At 55.9% G+C, this 26,712-nt stretch overlaps 1 protein-coding gene across 1 annotated transcript; it reads left to right on the top strand.

Moving 5' to 3' along the window:
- Positions 1 to 21,571, top strand: DGKZ (diacylglycerol kinase zeta). Its single transcript, XM_034061870.1, is given in 32 exon segments — positions 1 to 1,152; positions 1,846 to 1,954; positions 2,648 to 2,743; positions 3,516 to 3,593; positions 3,878 to 3,934; positions 4,263 to 4,331; positions 4,969 to 5,040; positions 5,329 to 5,445; positions 5,538 to 5,609; positions 5,886 to 5,981; positions 6,240 to 6,322; positions 6,627 to 6,687; positions 7,544 to 7,657; positions 8,066 to 8,206; positions 8,700 to 8,778; positions 9,080 to 9,135; positions 10,104 to 10,166; positions 10,373 to 10,446; positions 10,556 to 10,667; positions 10,968 to 11,167; positions 11,942 to 12,042; positions 12,166 to 12,245; positions 13,677 to 13,746; positions 15,539 to 15,579; positions 16,139 to 16,329; positions 16,818 to 16,849; positions 17,602 to 17,642; positions 17,994 to 18,114; positions 18,609 to 18,645; positions 18,919 to 19,018; positions 21,312 to 21,395; positions 21,398 to 21,571. Coding segments are annotated over 32 exon segments (3,795 nt in total). The 5' UTR covers positions 1 to 37; the 3' UTR covers positions 21,431 to 21,571.
- Positions 21,572 to 26,712: the final 5,141 nt, after the last annotated feature.

The raw sequence follows: 26,712 nt of genomic DNA, 5'->3' as shown, positions 1-26,712 counted from the left end.
TCACCAGGAGGGGGAAGTTTTGTGCAGGGCATATGGGATGATTTTCCACCAGGCTACTCCATCTCTCCCAGCTAACTCCTACCAAGTCTGCCTGTCCTGCTTTTGCTTTCCTCTACTTGCTTTCCTGCTCTTACCTTACTTTGGTTTTCTTCTCTTGGATTCACAAGAGCTCAGTTTCAGTTTGCTGCAAGTTCGATGGAGCTGGTGTTTAGCCAGAGCAGTTCCCATGGGAAAACCAGGTGGACCAGCACCAGGAGTGATGCTGGGGTTGATGGGATGCAGGGGATCTCCTGATCCCACAGCAGGGGATGCAGAGGGTCCCACGCATGTCCCCCACTCCTGCCTTCTGTCTCCATCCATCTCCCCGCCTGCGGTCTCCCATAGGAGCCTATTTAATTCCCAGTCTCTGTGTCAACAGCCAAGTGCGGGTGCGATGGAGACCTTTTTCAGGCGGCACTTCGGTAGGAAGGGGCAGCGCCGTGCCAGCGCCGTGGCCGTGCCCACGGGCAAAGCCCGGCGTCGTTCCCAAGCTGGGTTACCCTCATCCTCACTGGTCCAGCGCCGCCGTGGCTCCGGAGCCCCACTGCCAGCCTTGTCCTGCCTGGGCCAGCCCCGCAGCCCCCGCCGGCGCCGCTCCAGCACCACACCGCCCTGCCTCAGCCCGCGTTTCGCCGTGCACACCAAGCACGGCGGCTGCGTGCGAGCCATCGATGCCCATCTGATGGGTCCCTCCATCCTGCTGGCCAGCCTCATCCCCACTGCAGAGGAAGGGATGCCCTGCGCTGAGACATCCCACTCTCTGGAAGACGATGCCGAGCGGTGCCGGCAGGAGCGGTGTGCCGAGGAGAGGTGGCTGGCCATGCTGCCCCGGCTGCGGCCGCTGCAGGCCGGGCTGCTGTCGCGGGGTCCCCGCTGCCTGCGGCGTGTGTCCTCGCACCGCCTGCCCACCGAGCTGAGCCATGGCCGCGCTGCTCACGGCTTGCCGGGCCGCTACCGCCGCCTGAGCCAGCGCCGCCGCTCCAGCGATGCTGCCCGGCCCGGGCTGCTGGCCCAGCGCTGCATGGGGGCGGATGGAGCCGGGTGCTCCTCTGAGTGCTTGGGAATGGAGCCTCCGTGCCGTGCTGCCTTGGATAGCTGCAGCCCCCGACTGCTGTATGTATGGTGATGCCTCGGGAGGGGTGTACCCAGGCTTGGTGGGGAAGGAGGGAACGGGGTCTGTTCTACTGGCCCTGCCTGCCGTTGGTGTCTTGCAATGCTGCTCACATCCCTTGAGCATCCCCCACTAAGCCAGTGCTGCCTCTGATGCGCTCAGTGCAACCCCAGGGCTGCAGGGTGTCCTCTTCTGCCAGCCTGGGGAGAGCGGGGGGTGTCAGGCCTGGCTGTGGGCTGGAGATGCAGACCTGCACACATGGGAGCAGCTTGCTAGCCCCAAACCACTGCTTTTTATCCATCTGGGTGTGCTTGTCCTGGAAAATGCCACAGGCTCTGGAATGCATTGGAATGGGAACGCTGTGGGGAGCCTTCCAGGGTTGAAGGTTGTCCCCATCACCACAGCTTGGTGGAGTGTCCCAGGCTGTTTTGCAATGGACCTGTGATCCCTGAAGGCTTTGAGCTGGCCTAGGCTGTGCCTCTTGCTGGGTGCAAGGTGCTGAGCCATCAGCAGCACGGACAGCACCTCTTCATCCCACAGGAGCGGGTACTCCTCAGCCAACAGTGCTGGAAGTTCACTCCATTTACAGCCACTTGGTCCTGAGGATGCTTTTCTGCTCCATCCCAGAAGCAGGTTGTGCTTTGCACATGTTTCTCCTCCCCGGATCTAATAGCCAGCCCTCCTGTGTCTTCCAGGAAAGCTATTGCCAAGTCCAGCCTCCAGCACATGGTAGCCCAGCCCAACCCTGCGCTAGCCCTGAGGAGCGACTCGGAGAGGCAGATACGCAGCACTGTGGACTGGAGCGTAAGTTGCAGTGTGTTTTGCTGGGCATAGCATGGAATATGCTCCCAGCCAAGAACCAGCAGGCTCTTCCCAGGATGAGGGTTCCCAGGTGACTTTGGCTTTGACACATTTATGGCCTCTGCCATTGCCACCAGCTTGTGCCAGCATCTGTGCTGCTGGCGGCACCCTGCAGTGCTGCAGAGAGGCTGTGCAGGCACATGTAGTTCCTGGGAGGGTGGCAAAACTACTCCACTGAGAGCTCTTCTGCTCCTGGCAGCCAAGGTCTTATGGTGGTTGGGGCCAAGCAACAGGAGCAAGCCCCTGCCCCTTCATTTTCAAAGCCCAGCAGACTTTAAGCTACACTCTCAGGTCATAGATCAGAAGCTGTTTTGGGAGAGTCCCCTGCATGGCATTTGCCCCAGTGCCTCCTCTCGGGGGGTGATGGAAGCAGCTCCCCTGTGCAGGACACTGTGGGTTTTGGAGCTGGTTTTCTTGCATCCTCACTTCCAACAAGTGGGCAATGGCAGCAGTTTCATGAGGCTTCCTCCACTCAGATGTTTGCTCTGATTGTTCTGTACATCTTGTCTCCTGTCTATAGCAATCTCCAGCCTCCCACCCCCCAGCAGTGTCTTGTCCCTCACACGAAGCATTTTAGGGGCTTGGATGTGCACCTGGGGGTGCTCTCAAATAAACATGTTGTCTTGTGCCTTTCAGGAGACCGCGGTCTATGGGGAGCACATCTGGTTTGAGACCAATGTCTCTGGGGATTTCTGCTATGTTGGGGAGCAGAACTGTATGGCAAAGCTGCTGGTGAGTGGTCACACACCTCCCTGGCAAGGACCCCAGATGTGGGTTGTGCTGCTGCCTGGCAGGGAGGCCATGAAGGCCTGAGCTGGGGGACATGTGGGGGGCTCCAAGGTGAGGAGTGTGTCCCTCCTACCCTGGTGTGCTGGAGGGCTTTGACCTCTATTTCTGCCAGTGCTGATGCTCAGTTTGCAATGAGAACCCAGCACAGGGCTGCAACTCACCCAGAGGTGCTAGGATAATATTCCATGGAGAGGCTGTTGGGATCCCACACCCTTAAAGGGACAATCTGAATCCAAAACCTTTCAATAGAGGAGAAGACTGACCCCTGGAGCCCCAGGCCTGCTGCCTCCTGACCCTGCAGGCAGCACTGATCTTATGGGGTTGTTGCAGTCCTCCCTCCCCGTTTGCAGGCTCAGTCCTGCTTGTGGTACTGGGATACAGAGCCCTGATGCCATCCTGTGCCTTACCATGGGAGCCCTGCAGGTGCCTCCCAGACCAGCTTCCATGGTGCTCTCTGGCAGTGTCAGAAGAAGCCAAGGACTGCAGAACAGGACAGCAGGAGACCACCTCCCTGCTCTGCCCCAGAGCTGAGAGCATCTGCTCTGTGCATATGTTTAGATGCCTTTATTTTGCAAGAAGTCTAGTTTGTGTCTACTGCAGGACTTGTTCTGCATCCTGAGATATACAAGGGAGGTGTGATGGGAGGCTGAGCTTGCTGGCCTCTAAACACTGCTATTCTCATGCATGTTTTTCCTCCTCTTTTCTCCTTCTCCAGCAAAAACCTCTCTCCAGGCGTAAGTGTGCAGCCTGCAAGATTGTAGTGCATACACCCTGCATTGAGCAGCTGGAGAAAGTGAGTAAACCTGTTAAGCCCTCTGGCTTACAAAGCTGTAACAGCCTTTCCTTGGGCAGCCTTTCGTCTTGGGTAGTGAAATACAGTATCAAAAGCAGCATCTAGTGGCATGATCTGGGGCCTCAAGCCCTGTTTTGCTCAGTAACAGAGAGATGTGAAGGATTTCACAGCAAGTACCAAGTATCTCCAGAGGCTCTGGGCCTGCTCTAGTAAAGTAAACTCCAGTAGGTTTCCTTTGGCTCTGATGGTTTTACTGATTCCTCTCATGTGCATTCAATCTACAGATAAATTTCCGCTGCAAACCTTCCTTCAGGGAGTCAGGATCCCGGAATGTACGGGAGGTGAGATATGCCTTGGATGCTGCCTACACCTGCCCTCCTTTCCAGTGTGCCCACACTCCACTGGGTTTGTTCTGTGGGATTCCCAGTCTTCAATTTCCTCCCCCTCCTGCTTTTTCTGGCTTTAATTCCTTCTTTGAGCACCTTCATTTGGCCTCTTGGTCCCTCATTCTTCTCCCAGAGGGCTGGTGCTGTTGTCTGTAGGCAGTGGGCTTGCTGCAAGAGCAGAGGTCCTGGTTGGCCTGGTTCTGTGCCTCCTGCCTGTTCCCACATACCCTCATGCGTTGGACCTTTCATTCCGTTATTTTTCCTCTTTTTCTTTCCCCTTTAGCCCATTGTTGTCCGGCATCACTGGGTACACCGGAGGCGGCAGGAAGGGAAATGCCGGCAGTGTGGCAAGGTGAGAGGGTCCCTTCTTGTTGCTTTGGGTTTCTTTCTCAGCTGGAGGGAAAGCGAAGGTCAAACCAGGGACAAGAACAGGACTGGGGACCAGGGACATCTCACCAGTGGCAATCAGTAGCGTGCAGCAAAAGGGTGGTGAGGCACTGGAATGGGTTGCCCAGGGAAGTTGTGGATGCTCCATCCCTGGTGGTGTTCAAGGCCAGGTTGGACAGCCTTGGGTGCCATGGTTTAGTGTGAGGTGTCCCTGCCCATGGCAGGGGGTTGGAACTGGATGATCTTAAGGTCCTTTCCAACCCTTTCTATGATTCTGTGATTCTAAAACCAACATGTTCCCTGTTTCGCACACTGAAGCACTACATAAGTACTTCCCACATAAAGTTCTTCCCCTGGGACAAACCAGTCCTGGAGAGGACTGTCTTCCTTACCTGCTTTCCCTGAGCAATAGGGACACCCCTGCAGAGCTCATTGGCCTCCCTGGTGCCATAGTGGTGGTTGGAGCTACCTGACAGGGACACAGAGGGCTCCAGCTGCAGGCATGCATCTTTGTTAACATCTCCCTTGGGGGTGGGAAAGTCCTGCTGGGTGGCAGAAAGCTGGGAGAGAATTCTAGAAGCCTCTTATCCTTTTCTCCACAGGGTTTCCAGCAGAAGTTTGCCTTCCACAGTAAAGAGATTGTAGCCATCAGCTGTTCCTGGTGCAAGCAAGCGGTGAGCAAAGCCCCCATTGAATGCCTGAACCAGCCTGTTCTGCACCTCATGATGTCTGCTTTCTGCTGGGCCTCCCCAGGCTGCTTCTCTGCAACCTGCCCTTAACAGCTGCTCTTACTGGGACAGGCTGTACTGTGGCAGCTGGGAGCTTCTTCATTGCTTTCCCATTACAAAATTCCTGCATGGTTTCCTGCAGCGCTCCCTGCACTGGTGTGGAGGAGCTGGGAGGAGGAGACGGTGGCTGTCACCATCAAACTGAGCAGCTGAGTTTTCTGTCTTCTTCCCCAGTATCACAGCAAAGTCTCCTGCTTCATGCTACAACACATCGAAGAGCCCTGCTCACTGGGAGCTCACGCTGCTGTTGTCGTTCCTCCCACCTGGATCCTGCGGGTCCGACGGCCCCAGGTAAGGCACCTCAGCTCCTGTGGTTCTTTCACGGCTCCTGTTTGCCCAGCAGCTCCTCACAGGACTTGTGGGTTTGTTTCATTTCTCTCTAGAATCCACTGAAGTCAAGTAAGAAGAAGAAGAGGACATCATTCAAGAGGAAATCCAGCAAAAAAGGGGCTGAGGTAAGAGATGAAGGGACCTTGTCTTGGAAGCACAGAGGGGGAGGGTTGTGAGGAGCAGAACTGGGAAACAAGGGGCTTTACTGTGTCTGCACGGAAGTTAAGGAGGTTGGGGAGGAGGGAGGGTGCCTGCTGGCAGGGCAGATCCTAGCTATAGGCTTATGGTGTGGCTGGGATGTTGTCCTCCTCCCACTCGCTGATCTGTGCAGTGTTAGGGCTCAGCTCAAGTGGAAGTCTGTATTTCCCTGTTTGTTGAAGGACCTGCAGTGTCTCTTGCAGGAAGGGAGGTGGAAACCCTTTGTCATCAAGCCCATGCCAGCTCCTCTCATGAAGCCCCTGCTGGTGTTCGTGAACCCCAAGAGCGGTGGCAATCAGGTATGGCCATGTCCTGCATCTCCCTGAGCAGGAAGCTGTGTGAGGGCATTGCCATTTGGCTGCTGAGGTCTCGCCATAGCTTTGGTGATGTCTCAGCTGCAGAAGAGGCAAGGCAACCCCCACAGTGCCAGTTTGCTGCCTGGCAGTGCCCACTTAGGCCAGGCTTTGCCTGAATCCCCTGAGAACAGCATTGTTCTTGGCCTGTCCCCTTCTGCCACCCACTGGGAGCTCCCTGTTACCTGAAGTCTTTCCCCACAGGGAGCCAAGATCATTCAATCCTTCATGTGGTATCTCAACCCACGGCAAGTTTTTGACCTCAGCCAGGGTGGACCCAAGGAGGCGTGAGTACTGATGGGGCAGCACTCTTCTGTCCCCCATCCCTGCCCCAGAGATTCCTCCCCAGAGCTCTTCCCATGTTTGGTAGAAACCTGATGCTCCATAGCTCCCTTGTGCAGAGACCCCCACCAAGTTTGTGCTTTGAGCAGCATCTCTAGGATACCCTGTGATCAGACAGTGTTTCCTGATGGAGGCTGGTGTAGTCTGTGAACTGCTGTGGTGGTGGGGAGGGAGACACACACATGGCATGAATGCTGCCTGTGACACCTTCAGTGCCTCTTCCCTCCTCACCCTCCTTGTTCCCTGCAGGCTGGAGCTGTACCGCAAGGTCCACAACCTCCGGATCCTAGCATGTGGGGGAGATGGCACGGTGAGTCCCACAGCCCCTCCGTACCTTTCCAGTGCCAGCAGCGGCCCTCCTCACTGTAATCCAGTGTCCATGGTACAGCTGGTGCCACTGGATACTGTGGGTCCCTCATGCACGCCTCCAGGGAATGGTAGTCTGTAGCATGTCTGGACTTACAGCCCTTTTAAGAATCATAGAATCACAGAATGGTTTGGGTTGGAAAGGACCTTAAGATCATCCAGTTCCAACCCCCCTGTTATGGGCAGGGACACCCTCCACTAGACCAGGTTCCTCCAAGTCCCGTCCGACCTGGCCTTGAACACTGCCAAGGATGGAGCATTCACAGCTTCCTTGGGCAGCCTGTTCCAGTGCCTCACCTCCCTCATAGTATAGAACTTTTTCCTCATATCCAGCTTAAATCTTCCTTGTTTAGTTTGAACCTGTTACCCCTTGTCCTGTCACTACAGTCCCTGTTGAAGAGTCCCTCACCAGCATCCTTGTAGCCCCCTTCAGATACTGGAAGGCTGCTATGAGGTCTCCACGCAGCCTTCTCTTCTCCAGGCTGAACAGACCCAGTTTTCTCAGCCTCTCTTTGTATGGGAGGTGCTTCAGTCCCTGATCATCCTTGTGGCCTCCTCTGGACTTGCTTCAGCAGCTCCATGTCCTTCTTATGTTGGGGACACCAGAACTGCACAGAGGTTACTGAGGTTACTGGTATCTCCCACAGCATCTCTTTGGAGCATTAAAGACACTGAATAGCTTCAGTGGTGGCTAAGGGGTCCCCATCTCTGCTCCTCTGCCATTGCTGGTGCTCCAAGGTGGGACTTGCCTGCCAGTCCATGGAATAACCAACCGTTTCTTTGTGCTCCTGCCCGAGCAGGTGGGCTGGATACTCTCCATTCTGGACCAGTTACGCCTCAACCCACCTCCTCCTGTGGCCATCCTACCTTTGGGAACGGGGAACGACTTGGCCAGGACAATGAACTGGGGTGGGGTAAGTGATGGGCACAAGCTCCTGCTGTTGCTGTGGGGGACTGAGCGCTTCCATCTCTGCTTCCAGACACATGGGTGGGAATTTGCATGGGCTGGGTGTTTTGACTTGCCCTAAATACAGACCAACAAAGAAGTGCCATTTGAATGTCACTGGTGACATTTGAATTATTCTGCATTAGATTATAATCTATTAGGACATTAACAAAAGCAATGATTATTTTAAACTTAGGGAGACTTTTAGAACGAAGATGTATTGTTTTATATTTATAGTCCCACTTTGTGGTGCATTCAAGTAGAGTCAGTCTTTTCCACATCTTTTGTTCTGGGATGTCTCCCCAAAGCCCACTGTCTTTGGGGACATCTCTGCAGGAGGCAGGTAGGAGACTTGCCAGGTTCTGTTTTTCACCAGGGTTACACGGATGAGCCTCTGTCCAAGATCCTGTCACACGTGGAAGAAGGGAACATTGTGCAGCTCGATCGTTGGAATCTCCATGTGGAGCCGAACCCCGATGCAAACCCTGAGGAGAAGGATGAGACAGCTGCAGACAAGGTGGGACATCTCCTCTCCATGTTTGTTCCTTGTGCGGGGGTCTGCACTCCTCTTTCTCCCACTGGTTTAGGCAGCCTTAGCACCTGCAACTACAGCACTGGGTTGGTCTTTCCCTCTCCCTGCTCCAGTTCCACTCCTCTGCTCATGGCTCTGACCCACATCACTCACGGTGAGGCACATCCGATCTCTAGATCAGCACTGACTGTCCACCAGAGCTTTTATAACCACAGCTTGCATCAGGTGTAAGCCCAGTCCCCCCTGAGATGGTTTCTTTAGTAGAAACATGTGTGACTGCAGCATGTGTTTTCTTATCCCTAGGAGCCAGGGGCCAATCTGTCATCTCAGGCTTATGTCCTCTGTATTTTCCTAGGGGGAAGGCAAATGGGCTCCCTCAGCCTCATGAGCACCATACATGGCTCTGCAGTAGCCTGACCTAGTCTTTGCTATGGCCACACACTGGCAGCCTGATCCTTATTCCTCCTTTCCATTTCAGCTCCCCTTGGATGTCTTTAATAACTACTTCAGCCTTGGCTTTGACGCACGGGTGACGCTGGAATTCCATGAATCCCGAGGTACGGAGAGGTGGCAGGGCTTGGGCAGGGTCTGTGGCGGGGGGAGTGCTCCAGAGATGGGTCTGTAAAGCATCGCTTAGGAAAGTGACCCAGAGGATTGCCCCAGGGACAGGGCTGGAGGAGGAGCAAACCTGAGAAGCAAGTGGAGGCTGCAGAGGGGGACGAGGGGTGCCTGCATGGGAGGAGAGCTGGGGGCTGCCTTCTGGCCGAGGCTGGCTGGAGAGCTGTGTCTGGGGGAGCTGGCAAGTGGAACATTTCCATGTGCAGGCCAATGACCTGGGCTTCTTTCTCCTTTCCCTAGAGGCCAACCCAGAGAAGTTCAACAGCCGGTTTCGGAATAAAATGTTCTATGCTGGGGTGAGTGTGTGGAGGATAGCTGGGCATGCCTTCACATCAGCCATAGCATCAGCTGGAGCACAGGCACAGCCCTGCCTCCTGTCCGCACCCTAAACTTGCTCATCTGGGTTACACAAGGCTTCAGGTGCACCCAAGCTGAGCCCCCCAAGGATGGAGAAAGGCTGGAGCCTGAGAGCTGCAGCTCCTCGTTGGCTGTGAGCACTGCTGGCAGTACAGCTTGCTCTCTGTCCTATGGTACAGTTGCTGTCTTGATCTCCTGCCACTATTGTTCTTGTTCTCCAGCTCACGGATGGTCACCCAGGCAGGACCTCCCTGGAGCTGTGGGGAGCCAGGCTGCCCCCCCTGCACAGGAACAGGAAGCCTTTCCATAGAGTCCACACACTACTTTAGTCTTTTATTTTATACCTTGGGCCAGTTACAGCTCTCTGGCTAATTATGCCACCCTCCTGTATCTCACCTGTAGAGCTCTGCCTCAGTGTTGTCTTTGTTGTCCATCCCCAATATAATTCCTTGCCCAGGTGGCAGCATGATGGGTATTTGAGCAGTTCTAAAGGCCAAGTGCTGCTCTGTACCATCTCATGTCTCTCCTGTTTGTGTCTCCCCTCCTCTCTGTGCAGTTAAACCCAAAGGGGACCCTGGGATCTGTGTAACAAAGGACGTAACTGTCTCTCCTGGTATCTCTAGATGGGGCCACATCAGCTCTGTTTTATGGTACTTCATTACAGCTTGAGACTGAGTTTGTCTCTTGTGACTCAGGTCTCTCACTGGAGGAGACCCACCTGGCCAGCTCTTCCCTAAAGGCAGGGCTGAGCTGGCAAAGGAATCGTAGGGCATGTTTCTGAAGGTGCCCATAGTTTTCGGTAGGCAAAATAGCAAGTGGAATAGATCAGGTGGTTTTTGGCTGAGGTCTGAAGGTCGGTGGCATTTCAGGGAACATGTGGGCACTGACACTGTCCCTTGCCTTGCAGACGGCCTTCTCTGACTTCCTCACTGGCAGCTCCAAGGATCTGGCAAAGCACGTCAAGCTGGTTGTAAGTGCACAGGGTGCGCTGGGCCGGGGAGGAGGATGAGCTGTGGAGGTGTGAGGCACACTGAGTATCTTCGGGTTGGGAGAGGATGTATTTCTGCCAGCATCCGCTTCCCGTGGCTTGGAGAACAGTCACTGTAGGGAGCAGAGGGGCTGGGGAAGGCCAGCATCCCCTTTACAGCAGTCTGAATGTCCCTGTGTTGTCTCCAGTGCGATGGGACAGACCTGACCCCCAAGATCCAGGAACTGAAGCCCCAGTGCCTGGTTTTCCTGAACATCCCCAGGTGAGCAGCCACAGGACCTGCCCTCATGTGCCAGGCTCCTCACTCCCATGTCACATTGTTGCCTGGGTTTCGGGTGCCTATCCATGCATCCCTCACCATCCCTTCACAGGTACTGTGCAGGCACCATGCCCTGGGGCAACCCTGGGGAGCACCACGACTTCGAGCCACAGCGCCATGACGATGGCTGCATTGAAGTTATTGGCTTCACCATGACATCCCTGGTGAGTTCATGCTGTTGCTGGTTGTAGCTGGCAACCAGGGGAGCAACTGGTCCCATTGACTGGGTAACTGCCAGCCCAACAACCCCACAGGTACTCTCCTGAGCAGTTGTGCTGGCCTGTGTGACAGTGCTCCCTGAGGTTTAGGTGAGGTGCTGTCATGCTCTGGTCTCCATGGATCCCTTCCCACTGAGATCAGGCCTGAGACCCTTAGACCTTGGTTCACTTGCAGCATCTGACAGTGTGTGCTCCCCCATCCATGCCTCAGTCCATGTCCTGCTCTCACTCTGGACCCTTTCACAGGCTGCCTTGCAGGTTGGTGGCCATGGGGAGCGGCTGTATCAGTGCCGGCAGGTGGTTCTTACCACGTCCAAGGCCATCCCCATGCAGGTAGATGGGGAGCCCTGCAAGCTGGCGGCTTCCTGCATCCACATCTCCCTGCGCAACCAAGCCAACATGGTGCAGAAGACCAAGAGGCGCAACTCCATGCCTCTGCTCAATGAGTAAGCTCCAAGATCAATCTGCCACCTTCTCTCTGAGGCAGGATGGGGAAAGGGAATCTGGGACTCATCCATCACTCCTGGAGATATTTTGATCCTCTCTCAAGGGCCTGGGAAGGAATCAGTTCACAGAAATATGGCCAGAACCTTTGTCTGGGGCCTACAAGGATGCTGGAGAGGGTATCTTCATTAGGGACTGTAGTGACAGGACAAGGGGTGATGGGTTTTAACTTAAACAGGGGAAGTTCAGGTTAGGTAAAAGGAAGAAATTCTTTACTGTGAGGGTGCTGAGGCACTGGGATGGGTTGCCCAAAGAAGTGAATGCCCCATCCCTGGTAGTGTTAGGTAGTGGTAGGGACTGTAGTGATAGGACAAGGGGTAACGGGTTCAAGCTTAAACAGCAGAGGTTTAGATTGGATCTAAGGAAGAAATTCTTTTACTGTGAGGGTGCTGAGGTACTGGAATGGGTTGCCCAGGGAGGTTGTGAATGCTCCATCCCTGGCAGTGTTCAAGGCCAGGCTGGACAGAGCCTTGGGTGCTGTGGTTTAGTGTGAGGTGTCCCTGCCCATAGCAGGGGGATTGGAACTGGATGATCTTAAGGTCCTTTCCAACTCTCTTTTATGATTCTGTGTGGGAGAAGCTGCTGGTGCCAACCTCCATACCCCAATCTGTGCACAAGACTGTGTTCTTGCCTGTTTCAGAGGGGTGAGTGGGATAAGGAGAAACTGGGCTACCACTTCCTGATCCCTTCCCTTTTCCTTCCCCCCCTGCACTTAGCCAGCAGCCAGTGCCTGAGCGCTTGCGGATCCGGGTGAGCCGAATCAGCATGCGTGACTATGAGGCACTGCACTACGACAAGGAAAAGCTCAAGGAAGCCTGTGAGTGACCAGCTGAGTGACCAGGGGGTGGGATCCACAGCCCCTGAGTCTGGCAGTGCCCTCAGCTAAGCTGTGGGAGGTGTTGGTGCTGCTCCCTGAGTTGTGTCTGTGCCTGTCATGCAGCCGTGCCGCTGGGAATCATCGTGGTTCCAGGAGACAGCGACCTGGAATTGTGCCGGACCCAAATCGAGAGGCTGCAGGAGGTGAGCTTCTGCATGGGAAGTGGTTACGGATGGATGCTGAGGATGGATGGGGTTGGGGAAGGGACTTCTAAGCTTCCTTGACCTGCGCACTTCAATACATAGGCTCCTGCTTGTGGTAGCAGGTCATGGTTTGCCTTCACCATATGGTGGCAGCAGGACCACAAGCTGGATGGGTTGTTGCTCCCTGCTCTCTGGCAGCTTCTTCCTCAGTGTTGCTCCTCTGACCTTGTTCTCACGGCCCAGAGTGTCAGTGGCCCAGAAAAATGAAGGGGCAGCAGAAAAAGTCAGCACACATCCTATGGATGCCTTCAGCCCCTGGGGGTTTGGGGAGGCCCTTCCTCTGTCCCTTGGTGCTGTGTTGCCTCAGCCCTCTGCAGACTCCATGCTTCCTGGCATGGGTCTGCCCTCCCCAGGTGCTTGGATTAGGTTTGTCCCTTCTCCAGGTCTTCGTATTTGCAAATACTAAGTTTTGTGCTCCTGCCAATGTGCTATTGTGTGTCCATGACTGGACATGGGCTGTGTAACACTTGCTCGTGGTGAGCAGTGCCTTCTGAGTCCACAGCGTGCCTCCTGGTGCTGCACTGTCCATCTGGTTTCTCCCAGCAGACTGAAGGGACCTTGCTCTGTGCCCAGTTACCTGGCTCCTGTGCCTGAGGGGGTCCCATCAAGCATGTGCAGTGTCCTGTGTGCCCAGACTGGCACACTGGCATCTGCTCCTTGCTCTGCCTGCTCTGCATGCCTGTCCCCTGCTTGCCTGGTGCCCAGGCACTGGTGAGAGCATGCAGGCAGGCACATGGCTAGCAGCTCCCAGGCTCAGAGGGGAATTCTTTCTTGTGGTGTCAGCTTGGTAGGCTTATGCCTCTGCAGCCTCCTAAAGGCGTGCACTGAGGCCAGTGTTCCTCAGTCACCCCATGGTTTACCTCTTCTCTCTTCCTGGGCTCTCTGCTCTGGCCTCAAAGCAGGGCAGGGATCAGGGACCTTGGCCAGGTGGTGTATAAAGCCAGGTATGGCAGCACAGCCATCATCTCCAGTGGGGTGAGAGGGGATGGGGGCCACCCAGACAACCGCTGTAATGGCACATCTTGCCTTTCTGCAGGATTTCCCTCCCCAGCTCTCTGCTTTAGAGCGCCTGCTCTTTCAGGTGTGTATGGCCTTGCTCTGTCCCCAAGGCCCATCTGTCATGTCCACTGTGCCAGTCTTGTGGGCTCATCTTGTGGCACATCTTGCTCCAGGGAGCTGGTGTGTGTCAGCTCCAGAATGTCCCATGCTGCTCCCCATGGCTGCATGCTGTGCCTGTGTTCAAGTTCCCCTTGCCATCCAAGTGCCTGTGGTCTTCCATGTCTGCAAGGATCTCCCAGAGCAGGAGGGGTGCTCTGGGGATTGATGGTAAGGCCAAGAGACACAACTTTATTATCTCTTTTCGTTATGCAGGAGGGAGATGGAGCCAAACCGAAGACACTGTCATCCCAGAAGCTGTCACCTAAGTGGTGCTTCCTGGACTGTGAGTGTCATCCTCCCCTGGATGTGCTGACAGTGTGCTAGTGGGGTCCTTCAGTCTGCCATCTCAGTGGAGGAAGGGGACAGAGATCCATGGGGCAGCAACGACACAAGGGTTATTGATGTGTTAGAAACCATGGAAGCACATATGGTCACATAGGAATTTGGGCTTCTTCCCCTGAAAAGGTGATGGGATCAATAGCCCAACTGAAGTGCATCTACACCAATGCACACAGCATGGGCAACAAACAGGAGGAGCTGGGAGCCATTGTGCAGCAGGAAAACTGTGACATTTGCCATCACAGAAACATGGTGGGATGACTTCACAGCTGAGGTGCTGCAGTGAATGGCTATGAACTCTTCAGAAGGGATAGGTAATGAAGGAAAGGCAGTGGGATAGCCCTGTAAGGAAGTGTTCTGATTGTCTAGAGCTTAATGATGGTAATGATATGGTTGAGTGTTTATGGGTAAGAATCAGGGGGAAGGCCAACAAGGCAGATACCATGCTGGGAGTCTGTTATGCAGTTCCCAACCAGAATGAAGAGGCATACAATATGTGCTGTGAACAGCTGGGAGAAGTCTCACAGTTGCTAGCCCAGGGAAGTGGTTCAGTCACCATATCTGGTGATGAGACATTTAAAAGCTGTGTAGACATAGCACTTAGGGACGTGGTTTAGTGATGGACATGGCAGTGGTTAGTGGTTGGACTTGATGATCTTAAAGGTCTTTCCTAACCTAACAATTCAATGATTCTATGAATTCGGGGGGTGATGGGACAAACCCTTAGTGACAAGCCACTGAGAGCCATGTGAGACTTAGGGATGTTGGGGTGTTAGTGTCCAAGTGCTGCAGTGCTTTGCCCCCCAGGCCATGTCTCTGACTGCTGGAACAAGGGGCATCTGTTGGTGTCCTGCCCACACAGCCGAAGGCAGCTTGGCTGCATGTGTCTGCAGGACTGCTGGGGTTGCTCTCCTGTGTCATGCAGGCAGGGGGCCCCCTGCTCCAGCACTCAGCAGCGAGGCTCACCAGGAGCATCCCAGTGATATGGGCATCAGGCTCCTCGCTGTGCTCCAGCTGCTTCTTCTTCCCTGCATCAGAATATCTCCTCTCCTTTGCCTTCACTGACCAAGAGGCTCCAGAGCTCTCCCTCTATACCTGGAAGCTGACTGAGGAATCACTGCTGGTGGCACTTCATCTCCCTGACTTCCCAGTAACAGGGCTTAGAGAACAGCAGAGCACAGCCATGGGTTGCAAAGTGAGCCTGGGAAGCCTCATGCTATGCAGAGAGGATGCACCTTCTCCGTTTGGAATTCCAGTCCTGCACATGGGGTGGATGGTGCTGCTGCTCCAGGTGTCCCTAGCAGGATTGCTATACCAGGACTGTTTTCCATCCTCCTGCCATTCCCACAGCAGCAGGTTCTGGCTCAGGAAGGTATGTCAGGAAAGAGGCCAGAGCCTCATTTAGAACAAAGGGATGCACTCACTCAGGCTGCTGCTAGCAACAGGCTGGTCTGAAGCTCTCCGGCCGTCTTTGGGGACAGGGCCTTGGATCTACAGCTGGTAGTGGCACACTCTGTTGTGCCAGGCTCTCACAAGCACTGACATGGCCTCATGGTGGTCCATGGGACCCTATTCAGTCAAGTCAGTGGGAGGCTGAGCTCCCTCTTCTCTCAGCCTTGCTATGCCCTCAGTACATGCTACAAGACAGCTGGGCAGTTCACTAGCACTCAGTGGTGGGAATGGCTGTCTCCTCATCTCACACCAAGAATCACCTTGTCTCTGTCCCCATTTTACAGCAACCACAGCAGATCGGTTCTACAGGATAGACCGTGCACAGGTGAGTGCAGCCTCATCCACCATCATCCCCTCAGCATCTACTGGGAAGGTGCTTGGGTGTCCCGTATTCATGCAGACTGAAAGGCTTAGCCTTGGAGACACACAGGTTTCACATCCCTGCCCTGTGGCATCCCCCGAGGGGTGGTGTGATGAGCCTGGCCTAGGCCCAGCCCCAGCACCTCCAGGTTCACATGGAAAAGGGAGGAGGTGTGGGTAGGAGCACAGAGACTTGGGTTGGAAGCTGCCTGCAGGGCCCTACAGCACAGCAGGTAAGGAATAGCCAAGCAACAAGGCTGGCCAAGGCACCCACTGACTGGGGTCATCTTAACTAGCATTAAATACTTCCCTTAATGATCTGGAGAGGAGAACATGGAGTTGAGGTGTATGGGTCATCTGCTAAGTTGGTAGGAGATAGGAAGCCTGAAAAGGACAGGCACAGGTCCCAGGACTCCTCAAGCCACCATCACTCTGCTGCGTGTGTCTGGGCTACAGGGCATGGGATGTGAGAGGATGTGAGAAGTAGGTCTTGCTTCTGAGGAGGGCTCACTTGTGTCTTTCAGGAGCACCTCAACTATGTGACAGAGATCTCTCAGGATGAGCTCTATGTGCTGGACCCAGAGCTAGTGATCACCCAGACTGTGGGTACCTCTCCTGCCATGCCTGACCTCGTTGACTTGTCTGCTGCACCCACTGAGGACCATTTTGCATTCCCTCCCTCTTCCTCTTCTCCACCCTCCTCCCCTGCCCCCAGGTGAGTCTGGAAGAGGGGTCCTGGACCTCAGGAAGGATGAGCAATGATGGAAGAGCCAGGGTTGGCTTTACAGCATTGATCCCTGGGCCACATTACAGGGGGGCCCCCTGGAAGCAAGCAGGAATTCAGTGCTGAGTTAAACCAAGGAGTGAGATGCCATCCTGCCTTCCCTGCTCCTCTGCCAGTGCTGCTGGAAGGTGGCTCCAGCGCCTGGTGGAGCAAAGGGCATGGGTGATTCTGAGCCCAGCTGGGGCCACCCTTGGGTATGGGTGAGCAACAGGACTGGGAGCAGCGCTGGGAGTGGGGATGGGGAAAAATCAGGAAAGGAGCAGATGACATGGCCAAAGAGGAGCAAAATCCCTTGGCCTGCCCCTTCTTCCTGCTAGAGTAGTGTCATGGGCAGGCTCCTCCATAGCCATCCTTCTACCTATGTATGCCTGCTGACAGGACTGGCAGGGTCAGTTACACCATTTCTTCTTCCCTTCCAGTGCCGAGGCTGAGTGCTGCCTCCCGCACACAGGTGAGTGCTGTCCCACCCCTCTCAGGTCACACTGGTTTGGGTCCCCCACATATGGGTTTTGGCTGTCCTTTCCCTGGTGTGCTCGGAGCCCTGCTACCTGTGTGTTAGGTGAGAGCATGGAGCCCTGCGGGCAGGTGACCCCGGAGGTGGCAGGAGTGACCTGACAGTGACTTGTGGAGTAGCCCGGCCAGGCGCCTTCCTGGCTCCAACATGTGGGAAGCGGCATGGCAAGGGGTTAATCCCCCACCTGCAGAGCTGATTGATGCAGGCTTGGCTGGGGGCTGTCTCTGCCAGGGGCTGGCTGGGGATGGGGAGGTGGGAACACAAGGTCAGGGGCCTCACCAAGCTGAGCAAATGGAAAGAGTTTCCTGGAGCTTGAACGTAGCCCAGTGCCTGGAAGTGTGAGTGAGTCATGGATGAGAGGGCTGCTGGCTGACATCCAGGAGGTCTGCTCCCCGCTTCCATCACAAGTCATCCTGCCCTTAGGCAGAGACTTCATCCCCCCTGGGGCTGGGGTCCAGCTGTGCCCCCAGCTACATGGTGTCTCCTTCCTTCCCCTGTTTGTCCCTTACGTGCCTGAGGTTGTAGGAGCCTTGTAAAACCAGTCTGATCAAGTGGTTAGCACCTGAGGGTACACCTCGTGTGTACCCTCATCTGTCTGCTCCTGGGGTGCCTAACCTGTGGCTCCAAGGTTAGATAAATGGTGTTACAGCTTGACTTTTCTGACCCCAACCCATCTTCCTTCCTTGCAGATGACCTGATAGAAGCTGCCAAGAGTGGCAACTTCAGCAAGGTAGGTGCTCCTGCTGCCTCTGCAGTGAGCAGCCAGGGCTGGCTCTGCCCAGTCTCCCTGTGGCCTGCTTGGCTATGGGCAGCCCTGTCAGCCATGCTCTGATTGCTGTGGAGCAGCTCCTGTTGAGGGCCTTCCTCCAGGAGTGGTGACTGGAAACCAGGCAGGCTCCTAGCAAGAAGCCCTGTTCCTATCCTGGGGGACACAGAGGGAAGGAATTTGGTGGCATGGCTGAGCTGAACAAAGCTCCCTGCCAGGCCCTGAATAGCCACACAACCTGCTGGACATCCTGGGGACATGATACCAGGGCTTGGGGCAAAGCAACTCATCCCAAGCAATCTGTCAATCCTGTAGTTCCAAGAGCTGCACCGGGCTGGAAGGGACCTGATGGTGCGAGACTCCTCAGGCCAGACCGTCCTCCACCATGCTGTCAAATCAGGAAGCAAGGACATTGTCAAGTACATCATCGAGAACGGTGAGCTGGGGCCAGGGTACCACCCTTAGCAAAGGAGACAAGAATTCCCAACCTTCTGCTCAGAGGGATGCTCCTGGGCTTAGATCCCGTCCCTCTGGGTTTGCCACATCATCCTTCTGACATGTGGGCTTTCCCTGGTGTCTCTGCCAGCAGTAGGGTGCTCCCATGGCTGTCGCTGCACCCTGGCAGGGACCAGCATGTCTGGGAAGTGTTTCTCCGTGTCTTGCTCCTGCCCTCAGGGCAGCTGCCCCATTGCTTTTGGCAGCTCCCACTGAAATAGGAGCTGCTTTGTTTTTGTTTAGATGTTTCTCTGTACTGAGTGCAGCTCAACTCTTCCTTGGGCTCAGCTGGGCTCAGATGCTGCTTTGAAACCAGGACCTTTGCAGGCAGCATGGATATAACAGCCCATATGGAAAGATGCAGAATGCGACTGGGGAGTAGGTGGTGCCCCACAGTTGGGTCTCACTCACCCTGCGCTGTTTTTCTCTCCACAGCCCCTTCAGAAATCCTTGATGCCACAGAGGAGGAGAAGTAAGTTGCTGGCTGACTTGTGTTACCTGTTGGCTGGACCTCTGCAGGGTCATCTGGGCATTTACCAGCTGCCATCACTCTCATTCCCAGCCATGGCTCCCAGTCCGCTTTGGACTGAGCATCCCTGAGTAGCACCCCATCCCCTGCCTGGACAAGCACACTACCACCATCAGCTCCTGCTGCTCTCAATTGCTGTCCCTTGCTGCCACATGCACACGCTGCTTGTCCCCGTTCGGGGGGGACATCTCACATCTCCTGCTTTCTCCTCCCCAGCGGTGAAACCTGCTTGCACCAGGCTGCAGCCTTACGCCAGCGCACTATCTGCCACTACATCGTGGAGGCCGGGGCCTCGCTCATGAAGACGGACCTGCAGGTGATGCTGGGAGGGATATCACTGGGAGCTGGCAGGAGAGCAGAGCAAGGTGCTTTGGTTGGTGTCTGCCAACCAGAGAGGAGCTGGCACAGAATCATAGAGTGGTTTGAGTTGGAAAGGACCTTAAGATCATCCAGTTCCAACCCCGCTGCCATGGGCAGGGACACCTCACACTAAACCATGGCACCCAAGGCTCTGTCTAACCTGGCCTTGAACACTGCCAGGGATGGAGCATTCACAGCCTCCCTGGGCAACCCATTCCAGGGCCTCACCACCCTCACAACAAAGAATTTCTTCCTTATATCTAACCTGAACTCCCCCTGTGTTAGTTTGAAAACATTGCCCCTTGTTTTATCACTACAGTCTCTGATGACGAGTCCCTCTCCAGCATCCCTATAGGCCCCCTTCAGATACTGGAAGCTGCTCTGAGGTCACTGCAGAGGTTCTCTTCTCCAGGCCCAGCTTTCTCAGCCTGTCTCCATGCGGGAGGTGCTCCAGCCCCTGATCATCCTCGTGAGCACACGAGGATGCACATGAAGCACCCGTGCTTGCCCAGCTGCAGAGGGGTTAAATCCCTCTCCTCCCTGCGCTCCTCTCCCTGTTGTTTTATTAAATTAGAAGCAAGGGGCTGGAATGTCTCATCCCTGTCTCCCCCTTCCCACCCTCCGGGGTCACAGCGAGGACACTCTCGCTGTGCTCTCCCTCCCAGCTGCAGGGCTCCCCCCACTCTCCCCCGAGGCACTGGGAGCTCTCTCAGCGGGTGAAGCTGGCCCCGAGTTAACCAGGACGTGCCTTGGTGCCAGGGACTTGTGCCAGCCCCAGCAGAGGAGACTCAGAAAGGGGGCTCGAGGCTGTGTTTTGGTACAGGAGGTTCCCAGCACTGGCATGCAGCAGAGGGGACACGGTCATATTTGTCTGGCAGAGGCTCATAGTGATGGGGTATAGCAGAGGAGATGTACAAGCCAAGAAGGTGCAATCTGTAGATCTGGGCACAGCGTAGGAGCCCAGCTGAGAGACCAGTGGAGCTTGGGGCTGCTTCAGACAATGCGCAGCCCTATTGCCAGCTGCCAGGGAGGTGCTGAGCAGACAATCTCTGGCTCCCCATCACTCCTCCTTGGTCCTGGCTAAGGCTTGGGCCTCGCACAGCACCCAGAGTGGGGCTGGTCTGGCTGGTGACTGAACCAGCATAGCCCTTCTCTGCTCCCAGCCCCTTCCTCTGCTGAAGGAGAGGAGCAGCCCCCAACCTGCCAGCACAACAGGGAGTCCTGTCCAGGCATGATGCTGCCGCGGGGAATGGGCTTGCATGTGCCTGTGCTAACGCATGTCGGGGTTTGTGGCTGCCTGGGGGACCCCTCTGTGCTGCTGCACTGACCTGTATGGGCTGAGGGTCACAGCCTGCCTGCACAGGCAGGAGCCCACCGCACATCATGGGCACAGCCTGATATGTAACATCAGACCTGTAGCAGGGGTTTGGAGCAGGCTGATCCCGCTCCCTGCAGTGGGAAGGGGAGCCAGGTCTTATCGGTTGTCATGCCTCAGCCCGGCTGGGCAGAGGGGCCCGGGCAGCTCTGGTTTCAGGCTGCGAGCAGGCAGTGTTGTAGAACAGAGATCAGTTCCTCCTCTGGTTTTCCCCCCCTGCTTCGTTAAATGAACGCCTGCATTCAGGGGCAGTGGGGAGGAGGCAAAAGAAGGGGTCCCTTAGTGCATCGCATCTCTCCAGTTGCGCACAGGTTGTGCTTTTATCCACGGCTACATCCATGGATACAGGCTCTGCATGTCTGACCACTGCTCCCAGCACCCCAGGGCTGTGCACCAGGGGACAAGCCGGTGTCCCTTGCAGGGCTGGTTTTCAATGGCAGCAGCAGAGCGCCAGGTCTGTGCGGCACAGCAGAGCCCCGGCAGTTGGCAAGGAGGAGCAAGGGGGAGGGAAGGGGGAGAGGAGCCGGAGCTGGGAGCTGTTAACAGATTGGCTTTTTATGGAGTGCGGGAGTTCATTAGTGGACACAGTCCAGATGGCTGCAATAAGCTGGTGAAACGTGATCCTCCGCCGGGAGCCGCGGCGCTAGCCAGGCAGCGAGAGGAGAGGGGGGTTGGTATTCCAGGGCATTCCCCAGACATACCCCTCATTCCTTGCCCTCTCCCGCCTGCCTCCCTAGTGCTGAGGAGCAGCACACGTTCACCTTGGCTGTGGGCCCTGCAGCCATCTCCTTGGTTGGGGTGTAGGAGCACCTTTGGGTGCTGAGGCATTTAGGCAGTGCTTGGTACCCTGACATCTTCTGCCTCCTCTGTGCAGGGAGACACCCCCAAGCACCGGGCTGAGAAAGCCAATGACCCCGACTTAGCTGCCTACCTCGAGAACCGACAGCACTACCAGAATGACTCCAGCGGGAGGACCAGGAGACTGCTGTGTAGTGCTTGGTGTGCCTTAGCCCAGGCCAGCCTCGGGCAGGATGAGAATGAGGACAATGCTAACTGGCAGAGCTGTGAGTCTGGCCCAGCCCCTCCCTACGTGTCAACCTGGTCCCCAGAGGAGATGGAGACAGCAGAGCTCCTTGCCCCAGGCTGGGCTGGGCCTCTGTTTATGAGGACAGTGGGTATTTGGGACTTGAAGTCTGGTTCCTTGTGTGTGTCACCCTTCATCCCTTCATCCCTGCTCTGGATGGGTTCCATCCCGTAGCCCTGTTGGGCTAGGCCAGGCTGATGGCCACTGGTCACCCCTTTGTGCACAGGAGTGATCCTGGTGCCCCTCCGCAGGCTCCTACCTATGATCCTTGTGGAATATTGCTGCTTGCCCCCTTCTCCCTGCTGGCAGTGCCCTCCTTTAGATGCTTAGCTAGGTCCATGTCCTGTTCCTCCTCTCCTGTCTGGCACAGCCGCAGGAGGCATAGGCTCTATGAATAGACAGCAGAGACCATGATCCTCAGACTTTACCCAAGGGAAACACCATCACTTACTGCCCTGCCACTACCTCCCTCCTGTTGGTTTGGGACCTGCCCTGAGTCTCTGTGTTGCCCTACCAGGGCCTTCTGCAGCAGGAGGGATGTCCCTTGTGTACCCAGCCTTTCCACAGAGCATTCTCTGGAAGCAGGGCAGCCACTGTCCTCATGGTTGTCTGTAGTGCTGTGCTTGGCCTGGGCAGTGGCTGTGGTGGAACCTCTTCTATTTCCCAAATCCCAGTTTGGATTTAGCTGCCCTCCCTGCTTTAGATATTGCACTGGGGTGGAGGGGCAGTGATGGGGTCAGTGCCACTCTCAGGGATTCCTTCCATACCCCTCAGTCTGGCAACACGCATGCTCTGAGTTCTGACTCCTGCCATCCCATAAACAGGGTGCAGGGCTCTGCAGGGAACACCTGGGAGCTGACCCAGCCCAGACACAAGCTCCCTGGGCAAACAGCAGCTCACCCTCTCCAGATTTAACAGAAAGAGGGATTTGGGTGCATAGAAAGCCTCTGCAGTGGGATGGCATTTCACCAGGAGGCACCATGACCCATCTCCCCTGCAGATGCTGTGGGTGCTGAGCATCCACAGAGGCATCAAGCCAGCCCCTCAGCAAGGGTTTCACAGAACTGACAGTCTCTGGGACCAGGAGGTGTCAGTGGAGGAGGAAACCTGGGTTCTCTGGGCCCTGCAGACCTGGTTCGGCCACCAAGGGTGTGAGCAGTGGTTGTGAAGCAGGTTGGTGCTCGCAACTCGGGTGTCAGGAGAGGAGGATGGTGCTGTTGACGGTCTGTGTGGGCCCCACCTGCCACTATGCCCACTGGTTGGTGCTGGGTGGCACCATTTGAACCCCTCCTAATACCAACACCAACAAAAGGCATGAGGATACCACAGAGAACCAGGACACCCTTCAGGCTTTTTGGCTGAGGGGCAGAGTTCCCTTGCAGGATGGCAGTTGCTGTGATGGGGAGAGAGGCAGAGAGCAGTGCAGAGTGCCAGGGGCCAGCATCTGTTAACCATAGCATGCCAGTGTGATCAGAGCCGGGATGCTCCAGCAGCACCCGGAGTTCCATCAGCACTGCTCACAGGACACAAGGCACTGTCATCTTCTCAGAGGTCCAAACCACTGCCCCCCAGCCGGGACACCCAGAGGCGTTTACAGCCCCAGCTTCCCCTTTCCTCCCCAGTTTTGTATCTTCCCTTAGAGTTTTTGTACAGGTAGTTGAGAGACACACTGTTCCCCCCCCCCGGCCCCTCCGTGCCGAGTTGCTGTGCAATTCCAAGCCTGGCTTGTGTGTGGCTTAAAGGCGGAGGGGGGTGTTGGTTGCCCTGCCCGCTGAGGGCAGGGGTTCTGTGCAATACCTGGGTCTGTGTTTCCTAGATGCTGTTTGTAGGACTGTATTTTTGTATCTCCTGCGAGGTGCCGGCTCCCAGCAGGCTCAGGGCCTGGCACAAGCCTGCGTTCCCGTCGCTTTTTTGACTTGGATTGTTTGGATTGTTTGTTGTTTCTTGCCTGTTGAAATAAAGAGATGGATGTTTTAGTTCCCATCTCCTGCTGCATCCGCAAGAATGCGGTGGGGTGCTTCATCAGCGACACCCCACGCAGAGCAAACAATGCTGTACCCCAAAGCCTCTGCCTCCCTTCCAAACTGGGGGTACTCCTTAGGAGGATCCTGCTGGGAGAGGTCTTTGCCTACTTCTTGCACAGCATCCCCATGGGATGGTTGCCTGGATACAGGGCCTTTGTCCTGAGGGACCTTCTCCCCCATCCTGTGGCATACATTGATACTCAGTGTACCATGGAACAGGGAAAAAGCTCACTGCCATCCTAAGTGATCCAGAAAAGCTTGGAAGTGTGAGTGAGGAGCTGGGAGCCTGCTGTTCCTACCCAGCTCGGGTTCCTCCCTGGACTGGGAGGCAGCATTCCCAGCGGCAGGCCTGCCCTTTGCCATGCAGCTCTCAGTGGGTACTACAGCTGCATCCAACCTCTGGATTTTCAAACCCCTTCTGGTCAGCCTTTATTTGTGGTGAGCTGTGCCCAGCAACGCTGGGGATGAGCCTGCTGGGGGGCTCTTGTTCATTCCCAGCTCCAGAGGGGAGCCTTGTGGTGCTGCCTGCAGTGCTGAGCACTGAGGCCTGGCAGTATCTCCATTGCTCCACTCTCACATTACAAAAGCAGGGGATTAGGGACACTCCTTCCAGCCCCAGACTCCTATGGATGCCTGCAGCCAACACCATCTCTCCTACAGCGTTTTCCTTTATAAAAGGGAGGGCAATCCACTCTGGCTGGTGCGGGAGCAGAGATGCACACGGTGGCCTGATGGGAAGCTACACTCGTACCTTAAGCCTCGGATTCCCCATGAGGCAGCTTGGGGCAGCCTGCCTGCTGCTCCCGGCTGCCCCCCTCTCCATCCGGAGCAGCACCCTCCTTTCCCCTCCTGTCCCCTTCCACCCTATGCAAGGCACCTCACTCATCGGCTTCAGCCTTTCGGCTCCTGCCCAAGTGCTCACAATGGGGGCTCTGTGGTGAGCGTCAGGCACACCAAATTGTCCCCCTGCCCTGCTGGGCTATGGCCCAGTACGTGTGGACTGGGAGGAGGGGGCCCTCTCCGCTTCAGTGCCCAGACCCGTTGTGTTGGCTCTTGGCCCGTTATCGGTAGTGAAGACCATCAGTAACCATGGCAGTGAAGTGCTTTCTCCGGCTGCCCCTGTGTCAGATGTAGGGTGTGGGCAGAGAAGCAGGGCCCCAAAAACGGGAATCAACTGTGAGGAGGGGTGTTGAAAGGGGCAGTAAACTGCAGGGCATAGTGCTGACCTTCCTCCCTGAAAAAAAGTTGCCTCAGCATCCCCTCTTTTCACTGGGTGTCCCCAATTCTAGCTTCCCATGGGATTTGGAAACGCATCTGAGAGTGTATGGGGATGCACACAGGAGGATGGGGAAGGTGCAAGCCCAGCCCCGTAACAGAGGGTTGGGAGACAGCAGTTTGGCCCTGTTAATGATTACCTCCCCTCGCCTGCCCTCTGCAAGCCTGAACAAGTCCCAAAAGTTGTGCTGTCCCCCCTCGTGCACATCTGTGTCCCTGGGGCACTAACAGTGCCCCAAAGGACCAGGCCTTCGACTGGAGATGGAAAATGTGGAGCTGACATGCCATGAATTATCTTGTGACGGTTTTGAGAGGTTAACGCTTAAATTAAGCCATGGAAGGGAAAGGCACCTGGGTTTGGTCACGCTGTCCCTCCTTCCTCTTTCTGTTTTATGAGGACCCTTCCTGCAAACACAGCTTTCCCCTGCTCTTGTTTGAGCTGGGGAAGGAGCCGTTCCCCCCTCCATCCGTCAGAAAGAGACCAAAGGAACCAAGCACAACCCCTGCAGAGAGTGGTGTGCACCAATGCATCTCCTGCACTCCAATGCAGCCAGTACCTATGTCCTGCTCCCCAGCCTGAGGAGGCAACAGGAGGAGAATGGGAATGGATTGGAAATGAAGGAAAGAGGGAAAATTTGCACAGGGCTTCCCCATCCCTTGTGCTGCTCTGTACTGGGGACCCCAGTGGGGTCTCTGGCTCCTGCCCAGCGTGGCAGAAGAAAAGCAGCAGCATTCACCCCATACCTGTCCCGCAGCTCCATCAGGCCCTGCTTTGCTCATCACAACCCCATAACTCAGACTTGCAAACCTGATGCCACTGAACCCCAGCCAAAAGCAGCACACCTAGGCTTCTTTTTGACCGTGAAGTTTGTTTCAGCAGCTTGCTTCAGCTTTGGTTTAAAGGCCCAGCAATGGGGCTATTGCCTTTGCTACCCATCCAGGATCCATTTCTGCGCCCTGTGCAGCCCAGCACGTCCAAAGCCCTCACCACCCAGAGCAGCACCCACTGCTGTGTGTACCTCATTCAGGGGACAGGACACGACCCTGTGGTTATCAGCCCTCAAAACCTCTGCGGATGTCTAGGAAACCACCGGCACAGTGTGAGTTAAATGCGGGAATCTCTTGGAAAGCAATTCCTGGTTGTGAAGCAGCTCATAAAACCAGCCCCCACCCCACCTGTGGCTGCCCTGCTCTCAGCAGCCTCCTTCCAGTGTGAGGGATGGAAAACCAGCTCTGTTCCCCACCACAGCCCCATTCTTCTGCCACGACACTCATCTTTCTAGCTGGTAACTCCAGGGGAGAGTTGGCTTGGTCCCTGCCTTTCCTCACCTAAGAAAGAGGGGGGGAAGGGAGCAGTCACATCTGCAAGGTCCTTTCATCCCTAACCAGCCTGATCCCGTGTTGCTGGCTGGACCAAGGGCAGCAGCACGGCTGAGCTGGGGGCAAGCAGGTCACCAGGGTTGGGGTTGCTGAGGCACATGGACCAGCACGAAAGTGATACACTGCTTCGGGTGCTGAGCTGGTACCTCCTCCCACAGGGGGCATTGGAGCGGACAAGGGTGAAAAGGGCAGAAGAACCATCAGTGCCTGTGGCTTTGATGGGAGGAGAGGCATCCATGGATCTGATGGAGACACGGGGTGGTTCCCTTCACTCCACCCAGCCCCAGGAGCCCCTCAGTGGGTGTCCCTGCTCTGCTGCTCCTCTTGCACCCCTCCAACCACCCGGTGATGCTGGGGACCGCTCCGCGGGTGCGGGCTGGAGGCAAACACAAGGGGAAGGTGAACCGGGGCCGGGGGACACGGGACGTGCGCCCCACACTCACCGGCTGGGCAGGACCGGCCCAGCCCCCCGGGGCCGCCCCTCCTTTTGTGCCTCATGTGCAAGAGGAGGA

The sequence above is a fragment of the Melopsittacus undulatus genome, chromosome 4 (assembly GCF_012275295.1).
Source record: "Melopsittacus undulatus isolate bMelUnd1 chromosome 4, bMelUnd1.mat.Z, whole genome shotgun sequence".
Lineage (NCBI taxonomy): Eukaryota > Metazoa > Chordata > Aves > Psittaciformes > Psittaculidae > Melopsittacus > Melopsittacus undulatus.
This window is presented reverse-complemented; position numbering and strand designations above follow the sequence as displayed.